Consider the following 14,344-nt stretch of genomic DNA (forward strand, 5'->3'; position numbering starts at 1 on the left):
CAAATATACAATACAGTACTGTTAACTACACTCACCATGCTGTGTATTATAGCCCCAGGACTTATTTATAACCGGAAGCTGGTATCTCTTAGAACCAACCTTCTTGAACACAGGCATAAACTGTTCAGTCCAGGATTTTATACTGTGGTGTGGGGCAACTCTACATCAGGGCAAAGCTGCTTGAAGTTGGCAACTGGTTGGGACCCCCATACCTGAAGTACTTGTGCTCAGCTCACTACTTGTACTTTCCAGGGATGGATTCGAACTTCTGTCCCGGCCATCTAAAGGTATTAGGAAGAAGAGAGAGAATCAACCCTCAACTCCTTACAGTGTGGAAATTAAGAAGTCAGCTTGAAGCCAAGGTCTGGGTATTAAGAGTGAGAGGGTAATGGGTAACAATTACCCCTTGCTGCTCTTTCTACAGCAAACACAAGTTTCTATAGACCAAAGGTGAAGGGTGGGCTTAATATGGCCCCTGTGCTCATTTTGAGTAGTAGTGGTTTCCAACCTGTGGGTATCACAGCCTCAGGAGCTTTCAAGTTACTTGCAGGGGTCAGCGACCTCCATCTGCTTACTAAGCACTGTCAATATTCTGGCAAAATAAAAGCGCAACTATTATGAGCAGGAAATGGTAGGGTGCAAAGAGGGCCACAGAATTTTCTGACATAGAAAAAGGTGTCCTCATACTTGAAAAGGTAGGGAACCAAGTGTAAGACCCAGTCTGGCAAACACCATGATATTTAAAGCCCTGGAGGAAAAGCTTCTTCTCAACACCTGCTTTCTGAAGTGCTAGGGTCTGTGAACGGAGGCTCACTATTGCTTACTGTGGTCATTTAAGAGAGTTATCAGCGCTATGCATAGGAGGCTCCTGGGCTCACTGGAAAGGAACAAACAGCAGGAGGAAAAAGATGGATTGTGCATTCTTGGGCTGAATTGGCCAAGTGAATGCAAACTATTTTGACTAAAACCAATTAACTGAGCAGCCTAAGGGCCTCAGCAACTCAATCTTGAAGTTTGCAGGTTTCTGTCACAGTATCCTCCACCCTACCCACTATGCTTACTTTTCTCACTGCCACTTAGCTAGAGCCTACTCATTCTTCTGAGACCTGTTCAAGAGTCAACTCTTTCATAACATCCCTTTCCCTGACCTTTGTAGGCTATGCTGATCTCCCCCTTTAAGAAATTTCTTCTGTTTTCAGGCAGTGTCTCAGTGCAGTTGAAGTTTTTCATATATAGTGTCAATACAGGTAACTTACAAATTCTCTGAAGCAAAGTCCTGGTTCATGCCACATTCACTGCCCTTAAGCTACCTCTCACTGTTTAGCACATAGGAAATTCTTATGAATTTCTTGTTATTTATTTTTAATTAGATTTTTTTATTTTTAAGTAATCTCTACACCCAGCATGGGGCTCGAACTCACAATCCTGAGATTAAGAGTCGCACGTTCCATCGACTAAGCCAGCCAGGCACCCTTTCCCTGTTAATTATTTAAAAACCAGCATCAAAAGCCGTATTGGAAATTTGATTATCTAAAAATGTAATACTCCTGTATAATGCTCCCGTATTAAACTCAAGAAAAACTCATAATCAAAGTCTAAAGACAAAATACAGAAAAACTGTAGCATACAATGACAGAATATTTTCCTTAATGTATAAAACGCTTCTTACAATTCAAAAAGAAAGCAAACCCAACAGAAAATATGGACCTCAGATATGAATAAGCAACTCAGAGAAAAACGTAAATGGCCAATAAATACATGAAAAGACATTCAACTTCAAGCTAAAAATTAGTATCAAAATATTAAACATAAAAACCATTATTATAATCACATCGATAAAAAAAATTTCTTAAATTGACTCATTTTTGATGAATGTATGTGCAAACAGGCCTTCATATATAGTTGATGGGAATATAAATTGGTCCACCTCTTTTCTTTTTTTGAGAGAGAGAGCAAGCATGAGCAGGGGGGCAGGGGTGGGAGAGGTAGGGGCAGAGGGAGAGGGAGAGACAGAGAATCTTAAACAGGCTCCATGCTCAGCACGGAGCCTGACTCGGGGCTTGATCTCAGCACCCTGAGATCATGACCTGAGCCGAAATCAAGAGTTGGACACTTAAGTAACTGAGCCACCCAGGCGTCCTGGTCTACCTCTTTTTTAAGGCAATTTGGTAGTGTCTATATTTCATATCCATATATCTTTGACCTTGCTATTCTACTGCTAGGGACTTATTCTATAGCTACATTCACACACATGTATGTATGTATGTATGTATGCACAGACATTATGTACAAGGTTGTTTACTATAGCATTGTTCATAATAGTAAAAAACAGAAACAATTTAAAGTCCACAAAAGGGTAGTACATATAACAACGGAATGCTAAGCAGCCTTTAAATTACAAGGGAAAAAAAGTAAGCTCTCAATGTATAGCATGATACATCTGTATATATAAAAGAATATAAGTGAAAGAAGAAAAACACAGTTCTCAATATATACAGTACATATAGTATGACACATCCATAGATAGAAAATGCGACATACACTTATATTGCATGAAAATTTCTGGAAGGAAACTGTTAGCAAGGTTACCTTGGGGAAGTGGGACGAGGATAATCTTAGATCCCTTGTGTTTGTTTGTTTGGACTCTGTGTTTTATTTTAAAGAATACTAGACAAGTGGCAGCATACCACTTGCCTGGTGTGACGGAAGGAGGACTGGGGAAGCTCTTCAGATTACCTGGTCGGCTCCTTCTTGTCCGACGTCCCCGGCGGAGACTTGGATGCCCTGTGGCAATGGGCCGGTATCTTCGGGAAGGCTGCTCCTCTGAAACAGCAAACTATGGGTCATATGGGAGTGTTCTATTTTGATTTTGACCCACCTTCTGGGATAACAGGTAGGGGAAGATCTGGCTGGCTCTGAGACAGGTTTCTGACATGGGTTGCTATGGTGATAATGCCCTGAGTTAAGGTTTGACTCCCACATAACTCCTCGCTCTCTTCCACATTCCTGGGATTTTTCTCCCTCCTCACTTAGGACCCACCGGCTCTCTCTCCATTGCCTCTCACCTGAGCCCTGGTTGCTTGTTACCACCTTGTATCTCCACTGGGCCTCAGAGAGAACCTTGGAAAACCGGTGCAGGCGGCTCTGTAGTCCATCTCTGCTTCCCGAGCAGCTCTGGCCTTCTGGCAGCTTTGGCTTCTCAGGGGGATCGTGGCTGCTGAGTTTATCCAGCTGCTCCTGGAGAAGCCTGAAGAAGGCCCCTATTGCAAATTCATCAGCCAGGAATCCGCTGATACCACTAGTAAAGTGCTTTAGGTCCAAAAAGCTGTGCCCATGGGGCCCTGGGGAACTCTCTTTTGGCTCTGTCTTCAGACAGTTTGGTACTGTACAAGCAAGGCTCCTGGGGACTTCCTGGCAACCCTGTTCTGACTTCCTCTCAGGTTGTGCTATGTGCTGAGGGCTCTCTGATGGTGACCTCAAACCCAACAGGCCCTTCCCCTCAATGTCCTCATCCTCAGCATAGTCCTCGGGCAGGTGAGGCTCTGGGTGAAGATCGGCAGAGGTGATGAGGAGCAATGAGAAGATGTTTTCTAGAAGTTCCAGGCACAAAGAGTCAGGAACATTGCACAGATACTGTTGACATCTGGCTAGGTATGTTGAGAAGAGATCTGAAGCACCTAAAGAAGCACGTGTAAGAGAAGAGACCGAAAGAGGAGAGAAAATGTAAACATTAGAAACACTACTTGCCAGACTCAAACATTCTCACAACTTTAACTTAGTTTTTAATGACTAAGGGAAGTGGTTACAGGCAGAAGAATAAGAGACTATTCAGCCATACCTTTTCATGATTTGCAGAAAGATTTTGCTACCTTAATTAAGAGTATAGCTTACTGAACACTCATTATTTTGTTTCTGCTTTTAAATATTATTCCTCATCATCATAGGGGACGAGGAAAAAAATAAAACAATGAAATCAGAGAGGGAGACAAACTGTAAGAGACTCTTAATCATAGGAAACAAACTGAGGGTTACTGGAGGGGAGGTGGGTGCGGGGATGGGGTAATTGGGTAATGGACACGAAGGAGGGCATGTGATGTAATGAGCACTGGGTGTTATGTAAGACTGATGAATCATTCTAAAACCAATACATTATATGTTAATTAATTGAATTTAAATTAAAAAAAAAGAAATTTTTTAAACAGTTTAAAGAACAGAACAAAACAAAAAATATTATTCCTTATCTCTGACAAGCACTTCATATTTCAGTTTCTGGAATGAAGGCAGTATGGAGACTCCTTATTCCTCAATTCTATTTTCATTCACTGTTACACTAGAAGTGATCATGAGCTACCTAGATCTTTCAAGAAATATGCACTGGTCAGAAATGACCATGCTCAAAAGTGAAGGTCTATTCCAAAGCCACATGAGAGAGACAACTGACCCCTAGTCACAGAAGGCAAGTTAAGGAATTATAAGTTATTAAGAAAAAAGAAAGAGGGGGTGCCTGGGTGGCTCAGTCAGTTAAGCAGCTGCCTTCAGCTCAGGTCATGGGACCGAGACCCACATCAGGCTCCTTGCTCAGCGGGAGACTGCTTCTCTCTCTCCCTCTGCCTGCCACTCTGCCTGCTTGTGCTCTCTCTCAAATAAATAAAATTTAAAAAAAAAAAAAAGAAAGAGGATAAAACATGGGGTTCTTCCATAATGTAGGTTGTGACCTATGACAATGACTTAGAGAGCTACATTAAAAAAATAAAATAGAATAGGAAAATAATTGAGAGGGTACTCCATTTGGAAAGATAAGTATTATTTCTTAAAACTTAGTTTCTCTCTTATACACACACACATACATTCATGTGTATCACACAAATTATATACCTAAGTGCAAACAGGAGTATGATGTGAAATGCTATTTTCACTGTGGGCTGTAGTTAAAAAAGAAGCATTTGGAAAACACTGCACTATGTGATCAGACTCTGTTAGAACTTAGGCAATGTCTTCTCCATGTCCTTCTGATTCATGGAGGCTGACAAATGGATGAAATTATTCCCGGGCATAATAAAACCAAGGCCACCTCCCAATTCTGTGAAGAACTCACTGGGACAGGCTGTTACCAGCTTATGTCAGGGATGGGGTGACGGGGAAAAGTCTGTACCTGGGGAGGAGAGAGAATCATTTGCTGGCTCCGCAGCCAAGGCCGGGTCCTCTGAAGGACTGTCTCTGCATTCCTGGCACTGGGAGTGCTGGTGTGAGTTCACACAGAGGGCATAGATGGCATACTTCATGGCACAGAAGCTCTGGTAGAGCGTCAGGTTCTGACACCGGCTCAGGTGCTCAGGGACTGGGGCTTCAGCTGAATCTGAATTGTGGAGAAACGGGCAGAACGTCAGAGTCGGGTCTCTCAGGCAGGGGCTGCAAGTATGGCCGAAGCAAAGACACACTGCTCTTCAGGCTCATATTTCTCACCTTTTCTCCTTGCTGTCAGTTTGACCTGTGCCCCGTCTGGGCCCCTTCTTCCACTCAACATCAACGTGCAGCCCCTCTGTTTCCTTTTCCCACCTGCCTCTGTTCTAGATGGCTATTCACTATGGCCCTCATGGCTATTTAACAAGTCTTTCCCTCATATTTCTTACGATACCTGTTTTCCTTTTTTAAAAAAATTAAAATGTCAAGTTAATATTTAGTCTACCTAGTGCCACATTATCTAGGAGATAGGCTTAAAATGCATTTAGACTGAACAAGAGCAAAGGCAACAAAAAATTAGAAACAAATATTTAATACTAAGAAAGCATTGAAGCAGACACCAAGGGAAAAAACACAAACTCAGCTGAAATTCCTTGTACTTGTTTAATAATTTCTCATTTTTCATTAAAAAAAACTTTTTTTGACTATCAGTCAGGAGAAAGGAAGGAACCATAATTTTTAAAAGGTCTCTAACATTTTAATCTGACTCTAATACTTTCCATAGCAAAATATAACCTGCGTAAGCCATCTATATGCTGCCTACAAGAGACTTACTTCAGACCTAAAGACACCTGCAGATTGAAAATGAAGAGATGGAAAAACATTTACCTTCCAAATAAAAGTGAAAAGAAAGCTGGGGTAACATTATTTATATCAGATGAAACAGACTTTAAAACAAAGACTATAACAAGAGGCAAAGAAGGGTATTACATAATGATATAAGGAACAATCCAACAAGAGAATATAATAATTGTAAATATTTATGCACCCAACAGGGGAGTGCCTAAATATACAAAGCAACTATTAAAAGACAAAGAAATTGACAATAATACAATAATAGTAGGGGATTTTAACACCTCACTTACATGAATGGATAGGTCACCAGACACACAAGCAACAAGGAAACAGTGGCTCTGAATGACACATTGGACCAGATGGATCTAACAAATATATTCGGAACATTCCATTCCAAAGCAGAATACACACTCTTTTCAAGTGCACATGGAAAATTCTCTGGAATAAATCATGTTATGCCACCAAACAAGTCTCAATAAATTCAAAAACACTGAAATCATATCATGCATCTTATTTGACCACAATTGTATGAAACTAGAAATCAGTCACAAGAAAAAATCTGGAAAGAACACAAATACACGAAGGCTAAATAACATGCTACTAAACAATGAATGGGTCAACCAAGAAATCAAAGAGGAAACAAAACACGGAGACAAATGAAAATGAAAACACAATAGTTCAAAATCTTTGGGATGCAGAAAAACCTGTTTTAAGAGGGAAGATTACAGCAACACAGGCCTACCTCAAGAAACAAGAAAAATCTCAAAAAACCACCTTACACTTATAGGAGTTAGAAAAAAAGAACAAAGCCTAAAGCCAGTAGAAGGAAGAAAATAATAGAGATTAAAGCAGAAATAAATGAAATAGAGACAAAAAAAAAATAGAACAGATCAATGAAACCAGGAGCTGGTGCTTTGAAAAGATCAACAAAATTGATAAAACTTTAGCCAGACTCATCCAAAAAAAAAAAAAAAAAAAAAGGGAGACAAAGAGAGAGAAAGTATTCAAATAAATAAAACCAGAAATGAAAGAAAAGAAATAACAACCGACACCACAGAAATACAAAGACTTATGAGAGAATATTATGAAAAATTATATGCCGACAAACTGGAAAACACAGAAGAAATGGATAAATTCCTAGAAATATACAACTTTCCAAAACTAAATCAGGAAGAAACAGACTCATTACTAGCAACAGAATTGAATCAGTAATCATAAAACAAAAGTCCACGACCAGAGGACTTCACAGCTGAAATCCACCGAACACTTAATGAAGAATTAATAATACCTGTTATTGTCAAACTATTCCAAAAAATAGAAAATGAAGAAAAGCTTTCAAATTCATTCTATGAGGCCAGCATTACCTCGATACCAAAACCAGATAAAGATATCACAAAAAAGAAAATTATAGGCCAGTATCTCTGCTGGACATAGACGCAAAAATCCTCAAGAAAACAGCAAACTGAGAGGCGCCTGGGTGGCTCAGTTGGTTAAGCGTCTGCCTTCAGCTCAGGTCATGATCTCAGGGTCCTGGGATCGAGCCCTGAATTGGGCTCTCTGCTCAGCGGGGAGTCTGCTTCTGCCTCTCACTCTTCCTCTGTGCTCTCTCTCTCAAATAAATAAATAAAATCTTAAAAAAATAGCAAACTGAATAAAATAATACATTAAAAAATGTATTCACCATGATCAATGGGGATTTATTCCAGGGATGCAAGGGTGATTCAATACTCACAAATCAATCAATGTGATACATCACATTAACAAGGGAAAGGATAAAAACCATATGATCATCTCAACAGATACAGAAAAAGCATCTGATAAAGTACAACATCAATTTATGATAAAAACACAACAAAGTAAGTTTAGAGGGAGCATACCTCAACATAATAAAGTCCATATACAAAAACCCCCCAATTAACATCATACTCAATGGTGAAAAACTGAAAGTTTTTACTCTAAGATCAGGAACAAGACAAGGATGTCTACTCTCACCACTTTAACTCAACATAGTACTGGAAGTCCTAGCCACAGCAATCACACAAGAAAAAAAATAAAAGGTATCTAAGCTGGTAAGAAAAAGTAAAACTTTCACTATTTGCAGATGACATGATACCATATATAGAAAACCACAAAGATTCTACCAAAAAACTAGAACTGATAAATGAATTCAATAAAGTTGCATGATAGAAAATTAATATATAGAAATCTGCTGTACTAAAAAAGTACAACCTGCTCAAAAAAAAAAAAAAAAAAAAGCACTAAATGTAACAAAGCAAAAAAGAAGAAAATAAATATTACCCATGATCCTACAAGCTAAACACAATCATTGTTACATTCTGGTTTAATGCCTTTGATAGTCTGGCATATATATATGAGTATGTATTTAAGTTGAGTGTAATGACATTTTATATACTATCTAATTTTCCTATTTCTTAAATATCTTTTACAGTATAAGCATTTGATTATATTTCTTCATGGACTAAATTTCTGATGGCTAGTTCTACTGAATGAATCCCTTCCCTAGGGATTCCTTTTGAGCAGGGCATGCAGTAGTTAGGGATGCTTTGCTATGATGTTGCAATAAACCCGTTTATGTATAGACTTTCTAGTGATTACTTCTGGAAGTAACCTCAGCTTTGCCAAGGTCAAGATAATATGAAAAATGAGACCAACATTGTTTTATGACCCTGGCATTACTGATCAGGGTCAGGACTTACAAGCACTTGCATGACCTTGAGGGTAAGTGGCTCCTTAAATTTTGTACCCCAGATGCCTCTCTTGCCTCACTTTAATCCCAGCCCTAATATTGCTCTTCTTCTTTTTCAAGTTCAAGTTCCACATTTCACATGGGGAATGTGCGTCACCAGGAATCTGATTTAAATAGTTCTCTGGAAGCCTTTTCTACTTGGGTGTAGAAAACAGAGAGTTCTAGTTCCTTTAGGAAATCTGGTAAACAGATTGCCTACTTTTCCAAGAAAAAATAGAATGTAGTAACATGGCTTTCCAATTAGTAATAGGTTCTTTTAAAACATAAATCAAAGTATCTAGGTTGAGAAACATCTACTGCCATATGAAAACTTTTGATTCTCTCAAAGCTCAGTGTCCCTAGCCTGTGTTCTGACTATGCTATGATGTGATTTTTGAGAGCAAAAAGAGATTGTTAATGGGGAGCTGAGTTTTAAGCAGAGATCCAAGGTTAAAACAAGGTTTTGTTATTGTTTTAGGCAAGTCTTTCTTCTAAGCTTCTTTATCTATTTAATAGATTATGAAAAAGAGATGGGAGGGAGAGGAAGCACAGAATGTGCTAGAAAGAAGCTTATGAAGCATGGAAAGACTCACCAAGAACTTGCATAAATACTGCCTACGACAATGCTGTAAACTCAGAGGGCAGGTCCTAATTCTGCTTCATTGGGATAAAGGTATGTGAATGGTTCCTAAGAAAGTTCCAGGAGGACAAAGGTTCCTATGGGCCTGTTCTCATAGGATTCCCTATACCTCACCAAGAAAGGAGAGGAATGTCCTTATATCCCATAATCTGATTGGGGTAAACAGTGCTATCTAGTGGGCAGCTGCTGGACCACCCACCCTGACAGATCATAACTAAATAAATCTTCTGCACCAGTTTCTTTCAGCATATTGTCCTAAGAGGGAAACTTGCCCAAGTCATTCCTTGCCAACTCACCTTGCTCTTGCTGGGGGTCCTTGGCTGGTACCTTCTGTAAGAGCTTGAGAACATCTTCCTCCCTGAGGGCTGGAAGGTTGGTAAGGTGATGGAGAGAGTAGAGCACGGAGTGGCTATCTCCACCATGTAAATGACATAAGAGATCTCTCTTTGGTATGGGGTTGCTGAAGGGCAAAATTGAGAAGTTGGAAGAGAGTCAGTTTATATCTGACTCCGAAAAACCCATCTTGATTCCCTCTTGTTCTTTCTCTCTGGCCCATGACACCAAAGGTTTCACTTCCCTCAACACTAAGCTTCTACTTGGTTTGGGATAGAGCAGAGCATTTGTTTACTGTTAGGAAAGTACATCCATCAAGTCAGCTCTACTTGTCTAGAAAAGACTTAGAAAGGGCCCACAGATTAGGCTTCCCAGTTTCCATACTCTTCCTGGCTAAGAGCTAACTTGAGGTTCTGTGATTTGCTTTGAGTAAGCCCCCCTCACCCCCCTTCTGCCTACTCTACTTCAGGAAGTGTGGGTGAAGTGGGTGAAGAACAAAACAGGAACCCGGATCTGGGGAAGACCTAAGGCTAAGTTATCAGGGAAGCACAGTCTTTTTTTTTTTTTTTTTTTTTTAAAGATTTTATTTATTTATTTGACAGAGAGAGACAGCCAGCGAGAGAGGGAACACAAGCAGGGGGAGTGGGAGAGGAAGAAGCAGGCTCCTAGCGGAGAAGCCTGATGTGGGGCTCGATCCCAGAATGCTGGGATCACGCCCTGAGCCGAAGGCAGACGCTTAACGACTGTGCCACCCAGGCGCCCCAGCGCAGTCTTGTACAAAGTGCAAGAGGCAGTTATTGCATAAACCTGTGATCCAGGATAATACACGCCTAAGAATATGGACCACACTTACTAGCTGTGTTGCTTTAGGCGTGTGATTTAACTCTGGACTTAAGTTGTCCCACCTTTACAATGAGGACAATACTGGCATCTATCTCACAGAATTACTGTGAGGCTTGAGTGAAACCATCCACTGAAAGGGCTCTGAGCAATGTCTGGCATATAGAAAGTACTCAGGAAATGTAAGCTTTTGTTCCATTTATCACTGTCATCCTCAAATTATCTTCTAGTTATAATCTTACGGCTATGGCAAAGATAATCATTATTTATGTTCCTTTCCTGGTTTAACAGTTGGAATGATTATTAGTTGAAGGTCAATGCTGTCGACTCAAATACCTATGTGGAAGGTGGCCCAAAATGGTACGTGCGTGGAGCACGGCATCAAATGTGCCCTGTGGTGGGAAGGGGGCTGGCTGCACAGGACTGTACCTGCTCTGCTGTACACACCACTCCAGGACCTCCAGGTGAGCCCACAGCCCATCACAGGCATCCCTGAGGAGCTTGTCACAGCCTTGGTCCTGTGTTGATATGGGAGAAGAAAGAGATGCGGACTGAGGCACCTGGTGTCAGAGACTGTGACCGACTTCGGGACCCTGCATTCTGCCTCACCTCGAAGATCCACAGCACTCGCTTCTGGAGCAGCTCACGCTGCAGAGTGAGAGTTACCTGGGCCCTGTGGAGTGTCTGGAGCAGCCTCTTGGCTGACGCTAGGCTCTGGCAGTGCATCCAGCCCAGGAGCACGAGCAGTCGACTGAGAGGCCTGAATTCTCTGTCTAGTAGGCAGCCGAGACTCGGGAAGTCTTCCTCTTTCAGCAGCGCTAGTGCCGTCACCTGTAAGCCAATGGAGGCTGCTGTAGACAGTTATGTGGACCTGCGGTTCCTCAGGGTAGGAAGCTTTCTAGTAAAGCAGGGAGATGTCTGACAACGAGGAGTGGCCAGGTGAGTACAAAATGTTCACAGAAATACTAGACTGAAAGTTCTCTGAAGGCAGGGACTGACTTCTGTTGTAAGCCCAGCTCCTAGCACAGTACGTGGCACACAGGACGAGGTTAATAACTATCTGCTGAATTAAACGAAAGCTCGGTTGTGGTCTGGATGGAGGTTAGAGTCATTGAAGTCCCCCGTCAGCTAGGTAACATATTGCTGCCACTGTCTTTTCTTCCTCACACCTTCCAGAAAGCTTATATGTATCCAACATCTTAGTTCCTGCCAAAGGGCGTATATAAAATGACTGCAGTTCTAATTATGAATGATACTAATTCTCAGAGCTTTCTTTCCCATGGGACTGTGGGATGGACACACCAAATGACTCACCACTAATTAGACTGCTTTGTGCTGGATAGGAGTCGGAGAGAAATGAGAAATGAAAAAGCCTACAGAAAATCCCTGGGTACTTCTGTGATGGAGAATGAATAAGTTTCATTTACCAGGATCTGCTCGAGGAAATGCTTGCTGTTGCTCAGGCAGTAGAAATAGGCTGATTTCCAAGCCTGGGTTGGGTCAGGACTGGAGAACAGGGCTAGCATTGCCTGCTCAGGATCTAGATGATCGGGGGAGACTAAAAAATCAAAGCAGACAAGGTTACTGGGGAACAGGGAGATCTTCTTTCCTAAGCTAAAGCCCATTTAAAAAACCAACAGATGTGAGAGTTCACTTTTTTAAAAATTTAAGCCAGGTTTTCTACACTTCTATCTTAAAGTCACTTTTACGTCTCTCAGTAGCTTCTGAAAAGCTCTTTCCAGCTATTGCTATTACTTTATTATTTTTTCCATCATTCCATCTTGGACTACAAAATCTATACTTGTACGAAAGAACACCTTACCATTTTTGCTTAGCCTCTCCAGTCGATTTCCTGAACAACTTGGAAGGCACCAGCCTAGAGGAACTTCAGAGGTTGGATACAGTGGAATTACTAACATGCAAGGAGAAGCAGCGAAGGGAACATACCTTTTCCCGAGTGTATGGCCTTCGCTGGCTTTTCTGTGGCCTTCTCTGCATAGGTATGGCCGTACAGGGATACCAGGCTCCGTCCGGCCTTGTGTAGCAGGCAGCTGAGCACTTGCTCCTCCTGCAGGGGACTCCCTTCAGCCCTGCAGGCCTCCAGTAGTTCCTCACACAGGAGACGCAGCTCACCCCCAAGTGGTTCTGCAGGGCAACGCAGACTCCGTAGGGCTCCGTAGATGGCATCTACTACACCAGCGGGCCCAGTGGTGGGGCCCTGCACAGCTCCAAGTGCCCTTCGAACGAGGTCCACCAGTGCTTTCTGCAGAGACCAGCCAGAGAGGCCAGTGCTGTCATCCTCGCTACGCAGGAGCTCCAGCAGGGCCTGTGCTAGCTGGGGAGCCTGCCTCAGAAGATCCCAGAGCACAGAGACAGCTTCTGAGCTGAGCCGAGGGGTCCAGCTCTCCCGCTTCTGATTTCCATCAAGCACAGGGCCTCCTGTATCTTGTGCTAGGGCTTCGTATAACTCCTAAATAGAGGATGAAGCAAAGGATCCATGGTGAGCATGTCTGGAATGTTATCACTTATATGCCTTGATGTTTTCCTCTTTTCGGTATAAATGTGAGTGTGCATATAATAGAAGCAGCAGCAAACACTTCGAAGTAGTTACTTCATGCTAAATCCTTTACACAGAACAATCAAATTAACCCTTACAACAACCTTAACAGGAAGACACTACTATTATCCTCATTTTACAAATGAAGAGATAGAGGCAAAGAGAGAACTCAACTGCCCAAGGGCTCCATTCTCAAGCTAGGCGCCCCCTCACTGCCTCCAAAATGTGCACTGTGGATCTAAATCTTGGGCTGCAAATTCATAGACCAAGTAGGTAACAAATTGGCGTGAGACATGATGCCTACTCTCATGGCATTTAAATTCAATTTTTAAGAGAATATTACACGCCAGTTTTTAACCTCTGCTCTAAATCCTAGCCATCCTTTGAGGTACAGCCCATTCCTCAACCTTTAAAACCTTCCCCAATACCTCCAACCCACACGACTCTCCCTCTTTTTTGGGTTTTGAAAGTACTCAAAATTAGTACCATCTGGTTTAGTCCATAATTCTGGCATGTGTGCATTAGTCTTTTCTCTCTGACTAGATGGTAAGCCCTTGAAGGCAAGAACCTCTGTAGCCTATAATTTGTTTGCAGAGTTGGTGTAGAGGGGGAAAAGAGGATGGGGAAGTAGGTGATTTCCTATGCTTTTTTTTTTTTTTTTAAAGATTTTATTTATTTATTTGACAGAGAGAGAGATAGCCAGCGAGAGAAGGAACACAAGCAGGAGGAGTGGGAGAGGAAGAAGCAGGCTCCCAGTGGAGCAGGGAGCCCGACGCAGGGCTCGATCCCAGAACCCTGGGATCATGCCCTGAGCCGAAGACAGACGCTTAACGACTGAGCCATGCAGGCGCCCCTGATTTCCCATGCTTTAGCACCATGCCTATGGACAGCGCTCAGGGATGCTTCTTCATTAACTGTCTCCAAGATGGTCACAGGGCCATGAGTCCTTGACCTAATACAAGTGTAAAGTCGCTATCTTAAATCCTAGTGTTAATATGTCTTTAATTAGCTGGTGGCCAGGTCATGAAGAAAATCAGTACCAACCCTGAGAGCATACCTTAGGCACTTAAGTACAGATATAATTAAGACTTAGTTTGAATCTGCCCCCAGAAGGTTGATGTGAGGATTATCACATTTAAAGCATTTGTTATAGAAGAGGTATTTAACAAATACTATTTCCTTTCTCCCTTTA

At 41.8% G+C, this 14,344-nt stretch overlaps 1 protein-coding gene across 2 annotated transcripts in view; it reads right to left on the reverse strand.

Moving 5' to 3' along the window:
* ZFYVE26 (zinc finger FYVE-type containing 26) overlaps positions 1-14,344 on the reverse strand; it is a 64,073-nt gene that overhangs the window by 42,766 nt on the left and 6,963 nt on the right. For both annotated transcript variants that reach the window (XM_045807975.2, XM_087856046.1), the window contains 9 exons: positions 12,543-13,065; positions 12,023-12,153; positions 11,262-11,426; positions 11,025-11,113; positions 9,719-9,882; positions 5,153-5,356; positions 3,066-3,677; positions 2,737-2,823; positions 213-281 (listed from right to left, as the gene is read on the reverse strand). In XM_045807975.2, coding sequence (XP_045663931.2) covers positions 213-281; positions 2,737-2,823; positions 3,066-3,677; positions 5,153-5,356; positions 9,719-9,882; positions 11,025-11,113; positions 11,262-11,426; positions 12,023-12,153; positions 12,543-13,065 — 2,044 coding nt within the window. The remainder of the gene's footprint in view (positions 1-212; positions 282-2,736; positions 2,824-3,065; positions 3,678-5,152; positions 5,357-9,718; positions 9,883-11,024; positions 11,114-11,261; positions 11,427-12,022; positions 12,154-12,542; positions 13,066-14,344) is intronic.

The sequence above is a fragment of the Ursus americanus genome, chromosome 26 (assembly GCF_024610735.1).
Source record: "Ursus americanus isolate L20-20 chromosome 26, mUrsAme1.1.p, whole genome shotgun sequence".
In the NCBI taxonomy this organism is placed as follows: Eukaryota; Metazoa; Chordata; class Mammalia; order Carnivora; family Ursidae; genus Ursus; species Ursus americanus.